This window comes from Triticum dicoccoides, chromosome 6B, assembly GCF_002162155.2.
Source record: "Triticum dicoccoides isolate Atlit2015 ecotype Zavitan chromosome 6B, WEW_v2.0, whole genome shotgun sequence".
NCBI lineage: Eukaryota > Viridiplantae > Streptophyta > Magnoliopsida > Poales > Poaceae > Triticum > Triticum dicoccoides.
The window spans coordinates 16,692,303-16,706,007 of NC_041391.1; the positions used below are offsets into that span (position 1 = coordinate 16,692,303).

The 13,705-nt window shown below is 43.7% G+C and overlaps 1 protein-coding gene and 1 long non-coding RNA gene across 6 annotated transcripts; both read right to left on the reverse strand.

Annotated features, from left to right (window-relative positions):
• Positions 1 to 209: 209 nt before the first annotated feature.
• Positions 210 to 3,454, reverse strand: LOC119325540. 4 transcript variants are annotated; one of them, XR_005157572.1, is made up of 4 exons: positions 3,323 to 3,454; positions 2,072 to 3,179; positions 1,752 to 1,941; positions 210 to 1,650 (listed from the first exon to the last, which is right to left on the reverse strand). It is a non-coding gene; the product is annotated as an uncharacterized LOC119325540 (long non-coding RNA). The 4 variants fall into 4 exon arrangements; XR_005157573.1 differs by having other exon boundaries at positions 210 to 753; positions 1,446 to 1,650; positions 2,072 to 3,454; XR_005157571.1 differs by having other exon boundaries at positions 210 to 753; positions 1,408 to 1,650; positions 2,072 to 3,454.
• A 2,567-nt stretch (positions 3,455 to 6,021) lies between these two features.
• LOC119323762 lies at positions 6,022 to 10,534 on the reverse strand. Of its 2 annotated transcripts, XM_037597467.1 has the most exons (3): positions 9,062 to 10,534; positions 8,748 to 8,796; positions 6,022 to 8,158 (listed from the first exon to the last, which is right to left on the reverse strand). In XM_037597467.1, the coding sequence occupies exon 1, from the start codon at positions 10,528 to 10,530 to the stop codon at positions 9,169 to 9,171; it is 1,362 nt and encodes a 453-aa protein (XP_037453364.1). In that variant the 5' UTR covers positions 10,531 to 10,534; the 3' UTR covers positions 6,022 to 8,158; positions 8,748 to 8,796; positions 9,062 to 9,168. The 2 variants fall into 2 exon arrangements, with proteins under 2 accessions (XP_037453364.1, XP_037453365.1); XM_037597468.1 differs by lacking the exon at positions 8,748 to 8,796 and having other exon boundaries at positions 6,023 to 8,158.
• Between the last annotated feature and the right edge of the window lie 3,171 nt (positions 10,535 to 13,705).

Consider the following 13,705-nt stretch of genomic DNA (forward strand, 5'->3'; position numbering starts at 1 on the left):
CAAATGGAATTCCATTTGTGTGATAAATAGAAAACAGGAATATTTTTTAACTTCTGAAAAAATTAGAAATGCGCAAATATATTTTAAAGTTTACGATTCCTTGTTGTGTTATAGTGGGCTGGCCCAAATTCCGAGTAGCGGGTTATCCCGGCCGGGATTTTCTTATTCCCAGTGTGCCAAACAGGTCTAGGGTTTAAAATAGACCGGGATTACAAGTTTATAGTGCCAATTTCCAGGATTCAAAGTTCAGGGTTTGGTTTAGCTTTCCTCGACAACTTCAAGGTCTGTTTTGGAATTTTTCCGATAGTAGATAGCAGCAATCACAATTGCCTTGGTGTAATAAATTTCAGACCTCAACCATCAAGCCCGAAAATTTCAGAGTCTAAGAGCTAACCTTTCGGCTCTGGTTTATATTCGGGATCAGAGTAGAAAAATCATACCACGTCGAATTGATTGTTCGCTCAACTTGTTGTTTGTTCAGGCCGCCTCACTCAGCTGAGCTGACTCTGGAATCGGGCAATGCGGCACAATATACAAGAAGGAGCTTCTTGTCTTAATAGAACTCTGCTTCAGTCACATCAGGTCATACTTGTCGCTTAAGCTGCTTCAGGGCAGCGGGCATAGCAAAGCCCCATCTGCCATGCTTCGCGATCTCCTGGAACAAGAAGAAAGCACCATGAATCTTCTACATCCCGTCTCAGCACATCTTCTCCTACAACATTCGGTAAACCAGTCGATATGTTCTTGTTTCACCTGCAAAAAAAAAAAGATGTTGTTTATTTCCCTGACACTTCACTCAAGGAAAAGCTCCCCGGTCTTCTCGCCTCCTGGTAAGTCACTTCATCAATCAAGTATAAAGAGGGCATTGATTCGACGTAGTTGAAAGAATAACATGTCACTGGACAAGATATGTCTAATATATCCACCATAGTATGACATGAAAAGACCAAGCAGAACAGAGAAATCATACAGGGTAACCAAGCTCCGTGTCTTCACCATGTAGATCATCTTTTTAGTGATGAAGTGGACTAAATTTGAGATGATTATGTTGTGATGATAACTCCAGCCAACATTTTCCCTTTGTTCCTCTCTGTTATACTGCATGTGGCAAAGAAGCGGTGATCCTTTGGCTTGGTTTAGTCTGTTCTTCCTTCTCTATTTATTTTCTCTCCTCCTCGAACTCTGGGGAAACAAATGTTTGTCTCTCTTGCGTTCGTAGTATGATGTTGTGTTGTGTGGTCGGGTACCTTGGGGCTTGGGCAGCGAATAATTCTTAATATTGCAGCTCATAGTGGTATGCTGGTTAATATTTGGTCACAACTGGATCTGGATTACATACAGTATGCTCAAACAAACATGTTTCTACATATTTTGAAGCAGCCAAGATTAGTTTTATGGGGTACAGACCTTTTCTTTTGAGGGAATTTTCTGGGGTACAGACTGACCGATATAACTTCGCCGCGTCAAGAGCCCAGCCGACGGTGTTCCAAGGGCATGTCTTCTCAGAAAAGCAAGCGGACGGACCGAGGCATGATCTAGAGGAGATCGGAGAGGGAGCAATGTGAACAGATGTTCAGTTGGCAAACACTAGATAAAAGCCCCAGCCGGTGCCATGCTTCGTCTCCTCCTGGAACAAGCAACCTCCTACTCCTGGAAGAATGAAACAAAGCACCACCTACATTCAGTAAACTGAAAACCTTGAATTTGGGTGGATCAGATAAAGACAAGCACCTCCAGTGGTCATGTCTTACCTCCCTGCCTTTTAAGCAATCTCCCACACTTATTGGCCGTGTTGTTTCGACGATCTGTAGCTAGGTACATTCCCTGCTGCATCTCAGGACCTACCTAGGAGCGCTTGATGTGGCTGTAGTTTGGGCTATCTTGTGCTGCTCTTCTCTCCGATTATTGAGTTGAACTGAATCCCCGTACGTGGCACCATACCTGTCCATGTTCAAACCCAGCCCGTGTTTATTTAGACTCGTCGATTTATAGTCATGTCCAATCCCCTGAATAAGTCTCTGATTATAAGGCTCTCCTCTTTGTGTAAAATTCAGTTGGTAAACAACCTTACCGAGTTGGTTGCTGCTCTTCTCCTTCTCCTGGTCCCCGTCGCGTCGATTGCTCATCATGGCCTCTTGCGTGAGTTTTTCAGGATTAATTCAGGAGCTGTAACTGTCAGCACATTTCCTTCATGCAGTAAGTTCAGTAGTGAAGTTTATTTATCTACTGTAAATAAATATGCATAAATGTTGGACAAATAGATTCCACAAAATAAGAATGATCCAAATCAGCTAGCCTTTGCACTTGGATTTCATCACATGCCTTCAATACATTTTTTAGATACTAAACGTACGCTTTACACTTGAAGGTAAAACAGTTCTATCCGCTGACAGTGAAACTAATAAAAATGACATTTCGCTTTTGGTGAACTTTTATGAAAATATAACTATTTTAATAGACTAAATTGGACATTTATGAAAACGGAAGGAGAATCAAAATCCTCTAATCACTGATGTATTTAGGATAAGAAAGTGATTTCTCATCATAATTAGGAAAGCCCAGTCCCAATATTCTGAAAACATAAGAACTCTTTGTCATACAGATGCTGCTGTAATGATGGAAAAGGTTGAAGGGATCATACATAGAAGTTTACCCTTTTAGCTTCTGGCAACCAAATATAGAATATGTTGTTCTGTGCGGGGGCGCACATTTTACAAACTTTGTTGTAAGATTGCTGTTAACTTTCTGCTCTGGTTCGAGTTAAACCTAGGCTCCTGAAAGATTTCTAAGTGCTTACTATAGCTTCACGCTTGAATAGGTTATAATATGATTCAGAGTTCGCACATGGAGTCTGAAAGATTCAGAGTTAATGCTCAGCTCTGATTCAAATTCAGAGTTCAGAATTCATACAAACTGTTCACACCCAAGTGAAGATCCAACAAGATGCAAAAAATGATTAAACTACCATATGCTTGTTTATTCACATCAATAGTACAATACTAAAAGGATTACTTAACTTGCAAAATTCAAAAAAGAGAAAAATAGGAGCTTCCCTTAACAGAACTCGTGCCACCGTCAGGCCATACTTGTCACTGAAGCTTCAAGGCATCATCACCCAGCAGGGCCTACAGAATAGTATAATAGAGCAAAGCTATAGCCGCCATGTTTTGTCGCATTTCCTGGAAGAAGAAAAAAACACCATCAATATCCACTTTCAGCACATTTCACCTGGAAGAAAGAAAGCACCATCCACATTCAGTAAATCAGTATGCTCCTGTTGCGCAGCCACTCTTTGCTTGAGGAAACCTCCACGTCTTCTCACCTGGTGGTAAGTTGCTTCATTGATCAACCTGTTCCCCTCGCCTGCATTTCATTCATCTTGTTTCTATAATTTCAACAAGCACCACAGAAGGGACACACAGCTAGCTGATCTTCAAATCACATCTCTTGGCCAGTATAGCATGGGCCACTCCTTTGCCTAAGCGCACGCACACACCAGAGATCACATTTCTTCCAACTTCCACAGCCTCACATCAGGGACAAACAAATGTGCACCATCCTCACAGGTTGGTTCGTAGACTGAGGTACATAGTAATTCCTATATTTGAAATTCTGCAAGATTCCAGACTACATGGTCCCATCCGGCCTTTTCCTTTTTCCTACTCTGACTCTCAAGATAGAAATTTGCAAAAAAGACGGTACACAAGACCCACTATACTACACTAAACAAATATGCTAAGGGATAAATGTGCCCTCGCGGTCAATATAGATAGTGAGATTATGGAATAATAAAATTAGCTAAAAGAGATAGCAGAAATTTACATGGTAATGCCATAACCCTTTTTAAGGTTACCATAACTTAAGTATGTCCTCTGTTTTTCAGCACTATGCAATACAAGCATCAATTTGCTTCTCCAGTACAAATACCAGGGCATTAGAAATTTCTGTTTACATAGTGATATACAAGTAGGCTTTCAACAAAAATGCAACTAGCCTACTACTCAACTATTCAGTTTCGAGATTAGATTCCCGTAGAAAAGTATCACTTAGAAGGCCATCCAAAACTACAAGAGATAAATAAACGAAAGCTGATACAAACTACTAGTCAGAAACAAAAACACTACTCCCAGGAATTTCGAGACTTCATGTCATCTTCATGGCCAAAATAAGAACATTCTTTCATGAAAGGCAGATGGAGGATTGCATTGAAAACTGCAATGGCCATTTTAGAACACAAAGATACAGAGTGTGCAGAAATACTACTCATTGATACTTCAAAGAAATTGCCGCCGGAGTAAGTCCGCCCGGCGAACGGCGACGGCGGGGTTCCCCCCGTTCTGCGAGGCGTTCTCTAGTGGAGGGAGGCTCGCTCCCGCTCGTCATGGCAGCCTGGTAGATTCGGCGGGTGGCGTCGTCATCGGGATCCTGGGTTGCGGCCTGAATCTCCCGCTAGCGAGTCGGGTGGGGATGGCATCCCTCCCCTTCCCGCCCCTGAAGTTTCTCCACGCGCGGCTGGCGTCCGGCAAGCTCCGGGGATCCGCCCTGAGCTCCTTCCCGGTGTGGCGGGGCGGGGTGGCAGCCCCCTTCCTGCGGGTGCAGGCCTGCAGCTGTGCTTGCTGCTGTTGTGGTGTTGTAGCAGCGGGATGTCGGATCTGGCCGGTCTCAGTCGTTTTCGGCTCGCCAACGTCTGCTGGTGGTGAGGAGGTGGCTCCTGCGCGGCGTTGGTGTCATCGCCACACTGGAGGTGGACGGGTCAGCGAGTGTAGCCGGCTTCGACCGCCGACGTGAGGGTGTTTGTCAAGTTTGCTCCGAGCGAAAGCTTGACCGGCAAGAGCCAGCCGGCGATGGCGGCGCCTACGGGCGTCATTCTCCTTCATGAGGGCGTCGTTGTGGAGTTTCTTTGACCCGCTCCATTCTCGGATCTGGTTCTTCGGGCAAAAGCCTAGACCCGTTCGGGTCGGGCAACGGCGTCGTCCCTACAACGTTTCTCCCTTTGGGGCATTGCTTTGAAGGTCGGCGATCTTCTTCCCGCTCCTTTGGGCTGGACGTGCACTGCGTCACGGTTGGCAGGCGCCCAACCGGTGATGCAAGTGGTTGGCATTGCGACTCGTGCGACGATGATGATGGTGACATGTGGAGCTGGGTCGCGGCTTGTCCTTCTGATGTTGACAGTTTGATTCGCCGATGAGTGAGCCTATGCTTGTTTCTCACTGTGACAGGGAAGTCGGAGTTGCGTGCGATGGGGCTCGTGCAGCAACGATGACTCCATGAGGGATGGTTTTCGCGGACGGTGCTCTTTGGAGGTTTGCGCTGGGCTAGGTCGACACGAGGCTTGCGAAGCAGTGAAGCCTATCAACAAAATCGGAGCTGTCGGTCCTCGACGTCTGCGGTCGATTGTTTGGCTGTGGCCAATGAGGTCCTCGTGTGTCGTTCGTTTGATGGGGTCTTGATAGGTTGTTAGCGGCGGAGTCGGAGTCGCCGACTTAGGGAGAGGTGATGATGATGACATTGCAGGCAACTTCGACGGTGTCCTCTTTTCAGCTGTGTGTGTGGTCTTGTAGGTGCCAGGTCAGCCGAGGTGCCCTTTCTTGTGGGCGTGTTGTAACGGTTTTCGTCCGGGTTTCCGTTAATTAGCCGGACAACTCTATTCTACCTTTTTAATGAATCGGGCAATATCAGATTAGCATGATTTTATGGTGCTATGCAAAGCTTGTGGTCCGTTGGTGTTGGAGATTATAGGTGATTATGAGGGAACTCACATTTCATAGGTGACCTTTTTTAGGTGAGAAGACTCGAGAGAGTCTCATGATTTATAGGTGACCCTTTTTTTAATAGAAATTTTGATTATGAGGGAGCTCACATTTTATATTTTTAGTGCAAGCTATGTTTTTTTTTTTGGAATGCACAACAATAGTTGGTTACGTTGTTTTAGGTTTTTGCAAACATAGACCTCCATCAGGAGGATCTACCCCACCATACGCAGACGGACGGAAGCACAAATGCGCAGCCGGAGCTCCATTTCTTTTCAGGAAAAGAAAAACACCAACAAAAACAAATGATGACATGGATGTCTGAGGGCATTATGCATGTTAAAAATAAACGCTTACTATAGATAGCATCAATCACAATTGCCTTGGGTGTAATAAGTTTCAGAGCTCACCCATCAAGTCTGAAAGTTTCAGAGTCTCAGAGCTAACTTTTCGGCTCTGGTTTAAATTCAGAGTTTTGAGTAGAACAATCATACCACGTCGAATTGATTGTTCGCTCAACTTGTTGTTTGTTCAGAGCTGAGCTGATTATGGAATCCCGCAACGCAAAGCCCCAGAAGGAGCTTCTTCTCTGAACAAAGCCCCCACCAATGTCAGGCCATACTTGTCGCTTCACGGCATCAGAATCACGCTTAGTGAGCATAGCAAAGGCCCAGCTGCCATGCCTCGCCGATTTCCTGGGACAAGACGAAGAAAGCACCATGAATCTTCTACATCCCGTCTATCTCAGCAAATCTTCTCCTACAAGGAAGGATGCGTCGTCGATTTACAACATTAGACATAAAAATACCAAGCAAACCCGAAGAATCATACAGGTTAACCAAACTCTGTGTCTTCACCATGGCTATTTTCTAATGGTGCCTTAACTATGTCCAAAATCATTAATCTTAGAGAATAATTGACACTGAGAAATAGCTTTTGTAGTATAGCACGAAAAATGAACATGTTGTCTGTCAGGCACTTGATGTGGCTGTATTTTGGAATATCTTGTGCTGCTCTTCTCTCTGAATATTTAGTTGACTGAATCCCCGTACGTGGCACCATACCTGTCATGTTCAAACCCAACGCGTCCCCTGTTTATTTAGTCTCGTCAACTTATAGTCATGTTCAATCCCCTGAATCTCTCAACATTAGGCTCGCCTCTTTGTGTAAACTTCAGTTGGTAAACAACCTTACAGAGTTTGCTCTGGAGTAGCGCGATCATTGGGCTCTCCTCTTTGATCATCCCCCCAGTTGCTGCTCTTCTCATTCTCCTGATCCTCACCGCGTCAATTGCTCATCATGGCCTCTTCTGTGAGTTTTTATCTCTGCTCCATATAGATTTTTGGGATTAATTCAGGAGCTGTATTTTATTATCAACTGTCACCAGATTGCCTTCATGCAGTAAGTTCACTTGTGAAGCTTATTTATCTACTCTAAATGAATAGGCATTAAATGTTGGAGAAATAGATTCCAGAAAATAAGAATGATGCAAATCAGCTAGCATTTGCACTTGGATTTCATCACATGCCTTCAATACATTTTTTAGATACTAAACATAGACTATGCACTTCAAGGTAAAACAGTTTTATCTGCTGACGGTGATACTATAAAAATGACATTTCGCTTTTGGTGAACCTCTATGAAAATATGCATTTCACTGATGTACTTAAGATAAGAAAGTGATTTCTGATCATAACTAGCTAAGCCCAGTCCCAACGTTCTGAAAACATAAGAACTCTTGTCATACCGATGCTGCTGTGATAATAGAAAATGTTGATACTCTTCTCAGTATAATAGTTGTGGCTCTGAAGAGTCTGAAGTGAATCGTACATAAAAGGTTTTGCCTGTTAGCATCTGGCAGCATTGCTGTTAACTTTCTGCTCTGATTCAAGCTAACTTGGCTCCTGAAAGATTTTTAACTGCTTATTATAGCTTTACACTAGAATTGGGTATAATAAATTTCAGAGTTCACATGGAGTCTGAAAGATTCAGAGTTAACGTTCAGCTCTGATCCAAATTCAGAGTTCAGAGTACAAAATTTCCATAATGCATACGGTTTACATGCATGTGTGACTCGTACAAACTGTTTGCATCCAAGTAAAGATCCAGCAAAATGCAAAAAACGATTAAAGTACCAGATGCTAGTTTATTCATATCAATAGTACAATACTAGGAGGATTACTCACCTTGCATAATTCAAAAAAGAGAAAAGTAGGAGCTTCCCTGAATAGAACCTGTGCCACTGTCAAGCCATTATTATCACTGAAGCTTCAAGGCATCATCACCTAACAGGGTCTTGAGAATCCATGCACTATAATACAGCAAAGCCATAGCCACCATGTTTCACTTCGTTTCCTGGAAGAAGGAAAAAGCGCCATCTACATCCACGTTCAGCACACCTGCAGTCTCTGCAGATATTCAGACCATGTATTCAGAGTATGGATATAGTACATGATACCAACAGTTTGGTGCCTATATTCACAATCACACTGACCAAAGTAATAAATTAAACACTCAGTTTAGCCAAATTGAAGAAGAGGTAGCTTGGTTATAGAAGGAAGAGACACGAACTAGCTGAATTGCCCATAAGATCAAAACACGATAATGAACAAAAAAATCTATAGCTGCCATCCACAGTAAACACATGATTTATGGCCATGATGCTATAGCATGAACACAATACACACCAGTACAAAAATTAGTGCTTCTTTGTCTCAATAATATATCACTAGCAGCAAGTGCTTCTTCATTGTCTCAATAAACAAGATGACCGATGGCTTCAAACCATTACCTCTGATCCAACTAAATGAGAACTCACTTGCTGACACTTTCTATAATTGAATGAACAAGTCTATCTTTAGTTCGTTAGTTAAAGCAAAAACGGATCTCTATGAATCTGCATATGAGCAAACCAAAATGATTTTTACATGAAACCATAACTGAAAAATAGATTGAGCTAAAGCCAGGTGAATTGACCGTTCCAAAAAGACTATTTACCTAAATATGGGACATGCATCAGATTCATCCTCCAATCATCCACTATGAACTGCAAAAACAACAATAGAACAGTAGGAGTGCATTTCCCACATGAAGAAGACCTTATGTGGCTCATTGTCTCAATGCACCAGCAACTAACTTGAAAACTGAAATTTTCATGCATTGCAGAATGGACTGATCTTGAAAACTAACATTTTAATGCATTGCATAATGGACTGGTCTCACACTTACTTAGTTCCAATACGTGTGTTTAGAACATGAATGAGGACGAGAAAGTTCATACCAACCCATTGCTGAGTGATAGTATTACATACCAGTATTTGGGGATCAAATTATCAATTCCATCACACGTTAGCAATGACCAACCCAGCATCTAACAGTCATACAACCAGCACCCAATTACATCATAGCCCGTCTTGGCTTATGTGAATCTGAAATTAGTCGGCACGTCCCCCTTGCAAGCGGCATCGTAGTCTTCTGTGAGGTGCGGTGCAGCCTCCTTGTGAGGGAATATGAACTTCTTCCTGAATGCCTTCTCACTCATCTTGCAAACGGTACTGTAGTTTGGGTCACGCTTGAGCAATCCATTCTCCTTGAGAAACTTCACAGCATAGTACCGGGGCCTGAGCCGGCCCTCCAGGCTGTGACCGATTATTTCCGACCGTTGAGCAATGTACACCGGTTCCAAGCCCACCTCGGAGAGGAGGAACTCAGACCTGCGCTGCAGCGACTCCTTGGACCTCGCCAGCACCAATGGAGCCTTAGAAACAGCCATGCCTACCTCAGCATCCGTCCACCTGAAGGTGTTCTTCAAGTAGTTCACCCTAGCTGCGATCTTGTCCTCACTGAGAAATGCAACAGCGTGCATCGCATGCCTGAACATCCGAGAGGCACGGGGCACACCTATGTTTTCAGCGCATTCCACCATCGCCTGGACACGCTCCAGGTTGGCGGTGAGAAGCGATGGTTGACGGCTGCATAGCTTGGCAATATCACAAGCACCTAGCCCGCACTCCCGCAGATAAGCGACATTGGGCTTAACCACATCGTCGAGGTCAGCGGAGAGAAGGTAGAAGTTCCTCTTGAGGGCCCGGAGGAGGTACTCAGAGGACCCAAAGAGAGGCAAGTAGTAGTGCAGCTTGGAGACGATGGATCTATAGCGGAAGCTTTTACGGGAGAGCGAGACGAGGCGTGCGACCTCCGAAGGCGAGAGACCGAGGCCGGTGAGCCCCGCCACGTTGGGGACCAGGGTTTTCTCCACTTGGGCGCAGAGGAGCAGCGGGTCCCTGGCGACGAGAGGGGCGATGTCGGTGGTGGAGAGGCCGAGGCCGGCGAGGAGGGCGAGCACGGCGTCGGGATTGGCGGGGGACTTGAGGTGGGAGAGCTTGGGGCAGGCCTTGAGGGCCTGGGGTCGGGTGAGACCGCAGGTGGAGACGAGGTACTCCTCCACGGCGAAGCCGGTGCTTGAGGAGATGGCGGGCGCGGCGGCGGAGATGAGGCGGCGGAGAGAGGTGGCTGGAGAAGAGAGGAGATGGGCGAGGATATGCTTGTGCAGGCGGAGCATGGCGTAGTGCTGTAGGCAGCGGCGCGGTGGCGCCGGCGGCGAGGGAATGGGGAACGACGGCCGGCCGGGGCGAGAGCAAGAGGATTTGTTTTTTCTTTTCTTTTTGTTGATTGAGAGAGGTGCCGTCAGATTTGTGGTCTGGTTCGCCCTCTGATGACGAGTGACCCCACAGTCAGTTTCTCTGATAATGGGCCGGGCCGGGCTGGGCTGGAGTGACATATATAGTGCAATAAAGAAGAGTTTTGGTTCTCCTATAAAAAATAAAGTCTTTGAAAGAATGGTTAACCCTGAGATTCTTGAAGCTACAGCAATTTGTGAAGCAGTGATATCAATGCTACTCTCAGTGTAAAAAACGTATTACATTATAAAACGCAGGGAGTAGAAGGGTGCTGATTGTCTCAGATTTTTTGGCGGTAATAAAGAACTTGGAGATTGGTTGATGTCAAAAAAAAAAACTTGAAGATTGGGAAGACAACGCTTCACAAATTATTACTGCCAAACTATGGCACATTTCTGAAGGAGATTGATATTCGGAAGAGAAGTTTTCAGCAGGTCATATGCAATCACGAACGACAAGAGTATAATGGGGACGCACATGCTTTAGTGAAAATTGTATCTTCACTTGCTGTGGGTAGACATGTTTGGTCGATGGAGCCTCTGGACTCCACTTGTATCCCTATAACATTCTCTGAGCAATAAAACTCTCTCGTTGCCTAAAGAAAACAAGTAAGCACCGCTAAAAAAACAGGTATAAATTTTTTTCTTCAGTAACACAAGAATTGATCACATGATTTCCCTCGATCGAGAGGTAATCATGTATGGTTGACATGCTGTCAACGGGGGATGAGCACATGATATGGAGGTCCACTTAGGGCTGGAAAAACAGCTCATGCATTCCAGCAAGACAAAGAGGATGCATGCAGCCACAAGTACACTAAGTAATCATGGGGACTCCATGAATGAAATTATTTACATATGGGGACACACCATCATACACCATTTTTTGCAATGTACAAAAGCTTTACTGTCTTACAGTCCCTCTCATCTCTCCTTTTTTTTTCCAGGAAAACTAAAAAGATAAAATCGAGGGCAAAGTATATATATATTGAGGCGATCTAGCGCCCGACAAGTTGTCATCTGATGTGAATGAGCTGTTGTTACTTCTTCCTCAACCTGTCGGGAATTCAAAACAAGTACCACATTGCCTTGTGGAGCGTGGAGCAAATCCAACCAGACCGTGAATGAATAATAATCCAATCATGATGCGCTGCTCAGAGCGTATTATCGGACCGTGCACCCCAATAGAATTATTCAATATATGAACTGAAATGAGAGAAATATAAGATCTTCCTGAAGCAAACATCCACTAATTAGAAACTGGCACCTATCAAGAGTTCCTTTCCATTAAAGATATAAATATATTGTTCCGGTGACGACCTGCGGTCGGGTGAGGCCGCAGGTAGAGACGAGGATACTCCTGCACGGTGAAGCCGGTGCTTGGGGAGATGGCGGGCGTGGCGACGGGGAGGAGGCGGTGAAGATGGGATACGGGAGAGGCGAACGGGGACGAGGGGAGCTGGGCGAGGACGCTGCGACGGAGCCGGAGCAAGGCGGCGCCGGCGGCGAGGGAATGGTGTGAGAGTGGTGAGGGTTTGCGTTGGGGACCTCCTATATGCCGCTCGTTGCGGCAAAAGGTCGGGATTTCGCACAGGGGCGGCTAACCTGGGCCGGCCCATGTCGCGAGATGGAAAAAATGCAAAAATAGAAGTGAGTGCTCTATGATTCGATCCCACGACCTCGTAGCAAATCATGAGCTGTACTAGCCCCTGCAACAGAGAAACGTTTGTGAAAGATTTGCAGCGCCACACTTGAAAAAGCAAACGACAGCGGCAAAACAAAAACAACATTTCCTTAAAACTCCAAGCATGTAAAGTTCGTGACAGGACTCTATCCGATGACCTACTGCAAGTGATCAATGTCACTAACCACCGTAATCCCTAAAGGTTTGGTGTCCAAAATGGCAACCAAGTTTATATGAACTTTTGTTGCAATTTCGAACGTGATTTTCTTCTTTGATATTTCTCAACAAATTTTAAAACTCTACCAATGTGAAAGCACAACATTTCTTGGGAATCTCAAAACATTTTTTCTAAAAATGGAACAAATTTGAAAATACGAACATTTTTCAAAATTATGAACAAATTTTCAAAAAAGAGGAACAAATAATGGTAACACCATTTTTTTTGAATTTACAAAACAATATCTGCAAAACCTGAACATAATTTTAATTCGCGAAACAAAATTTTAAAATAAGAACCTTTATTGAATTAGTGAACAAATTCAGCAAGCAGGAACATTTTTTGAATTTCACGAACATTTTTTGAATTTCTGAACCAAAAATTAGAAAATGTAAACATTTTTCGAAATTCACCAAAAAAATCTAAATTTTGAAAACTGGAACATTTTCCAAATTAGTCAACAAATTTTGAAATTGCCGAACATTTTTGTAATTGCTTAACAAATTTAATAAAATATCAATATCTTCGAATTTGTGAATTTTTTTAAGTGAGAACATTTTTAATATACCCAAACATTTTTGGAATTTAGAACAAATTATGAAAACATGACATTTTTTGAATTCGTGAACAAATTTTCAAAGTGGAAAGGTTTTTGAAAATTTATGAATATTGCATGAATTGGTAAAAAAAACTCTAACATCTTAAAATTTTAAAGCCCACCCTATTTCGAACATTTTTTGAATAGAAGGGAACAAAATTTGTAATTCTTGAACAATTTTTTAATAGAATGGAACAAAATTTGGAAACCTGAGCATGTTTTGGAGAGTCGAACATTTTTTGAATAAATATTTAGAAAGAAACAAGAAAGAAAAGGGAAAAAGGAAACAGCTAACAAAAAAACGAGTAAAAAAGAAAAGGAAAAACGAAAAATAAAACATAAAGAAAATAATGAAAAACTGAAGAAAACCATAAAAGAAGCATCAGGAAAAAGAAAACCGAAAAAACCAGATCTGGACCGGTTGGGAACCTTCTAGAAGGTTCCCAAAACCAGGATCAGTGTAACGCGCAACGGGCTGGCCCATTTAATCGCTCGCTTCGCACTGACTGTGCGTTTGCACGACAACTTGACGCAGCGAGCGTCCAATAGGGTTTTCCTTTGCGTTGGTCCTGCGGTGTCTGCTCCAACCTTGAGGCTGAACCCATGGGCTGGGCTAAGCTAGACTAGAGAGACCCATTTAGATCCGCTCAAATGCCCTGAAAAAAGAACCACCCAAGGAAAAAAAAGAAAAGAGTGACTCATTTAAATGATCTTGTGAGCATAGTTTTAAAAACTGGACTGGACTAGCGGTCCGACCGGAAAAACCAGGAGCCGGCGC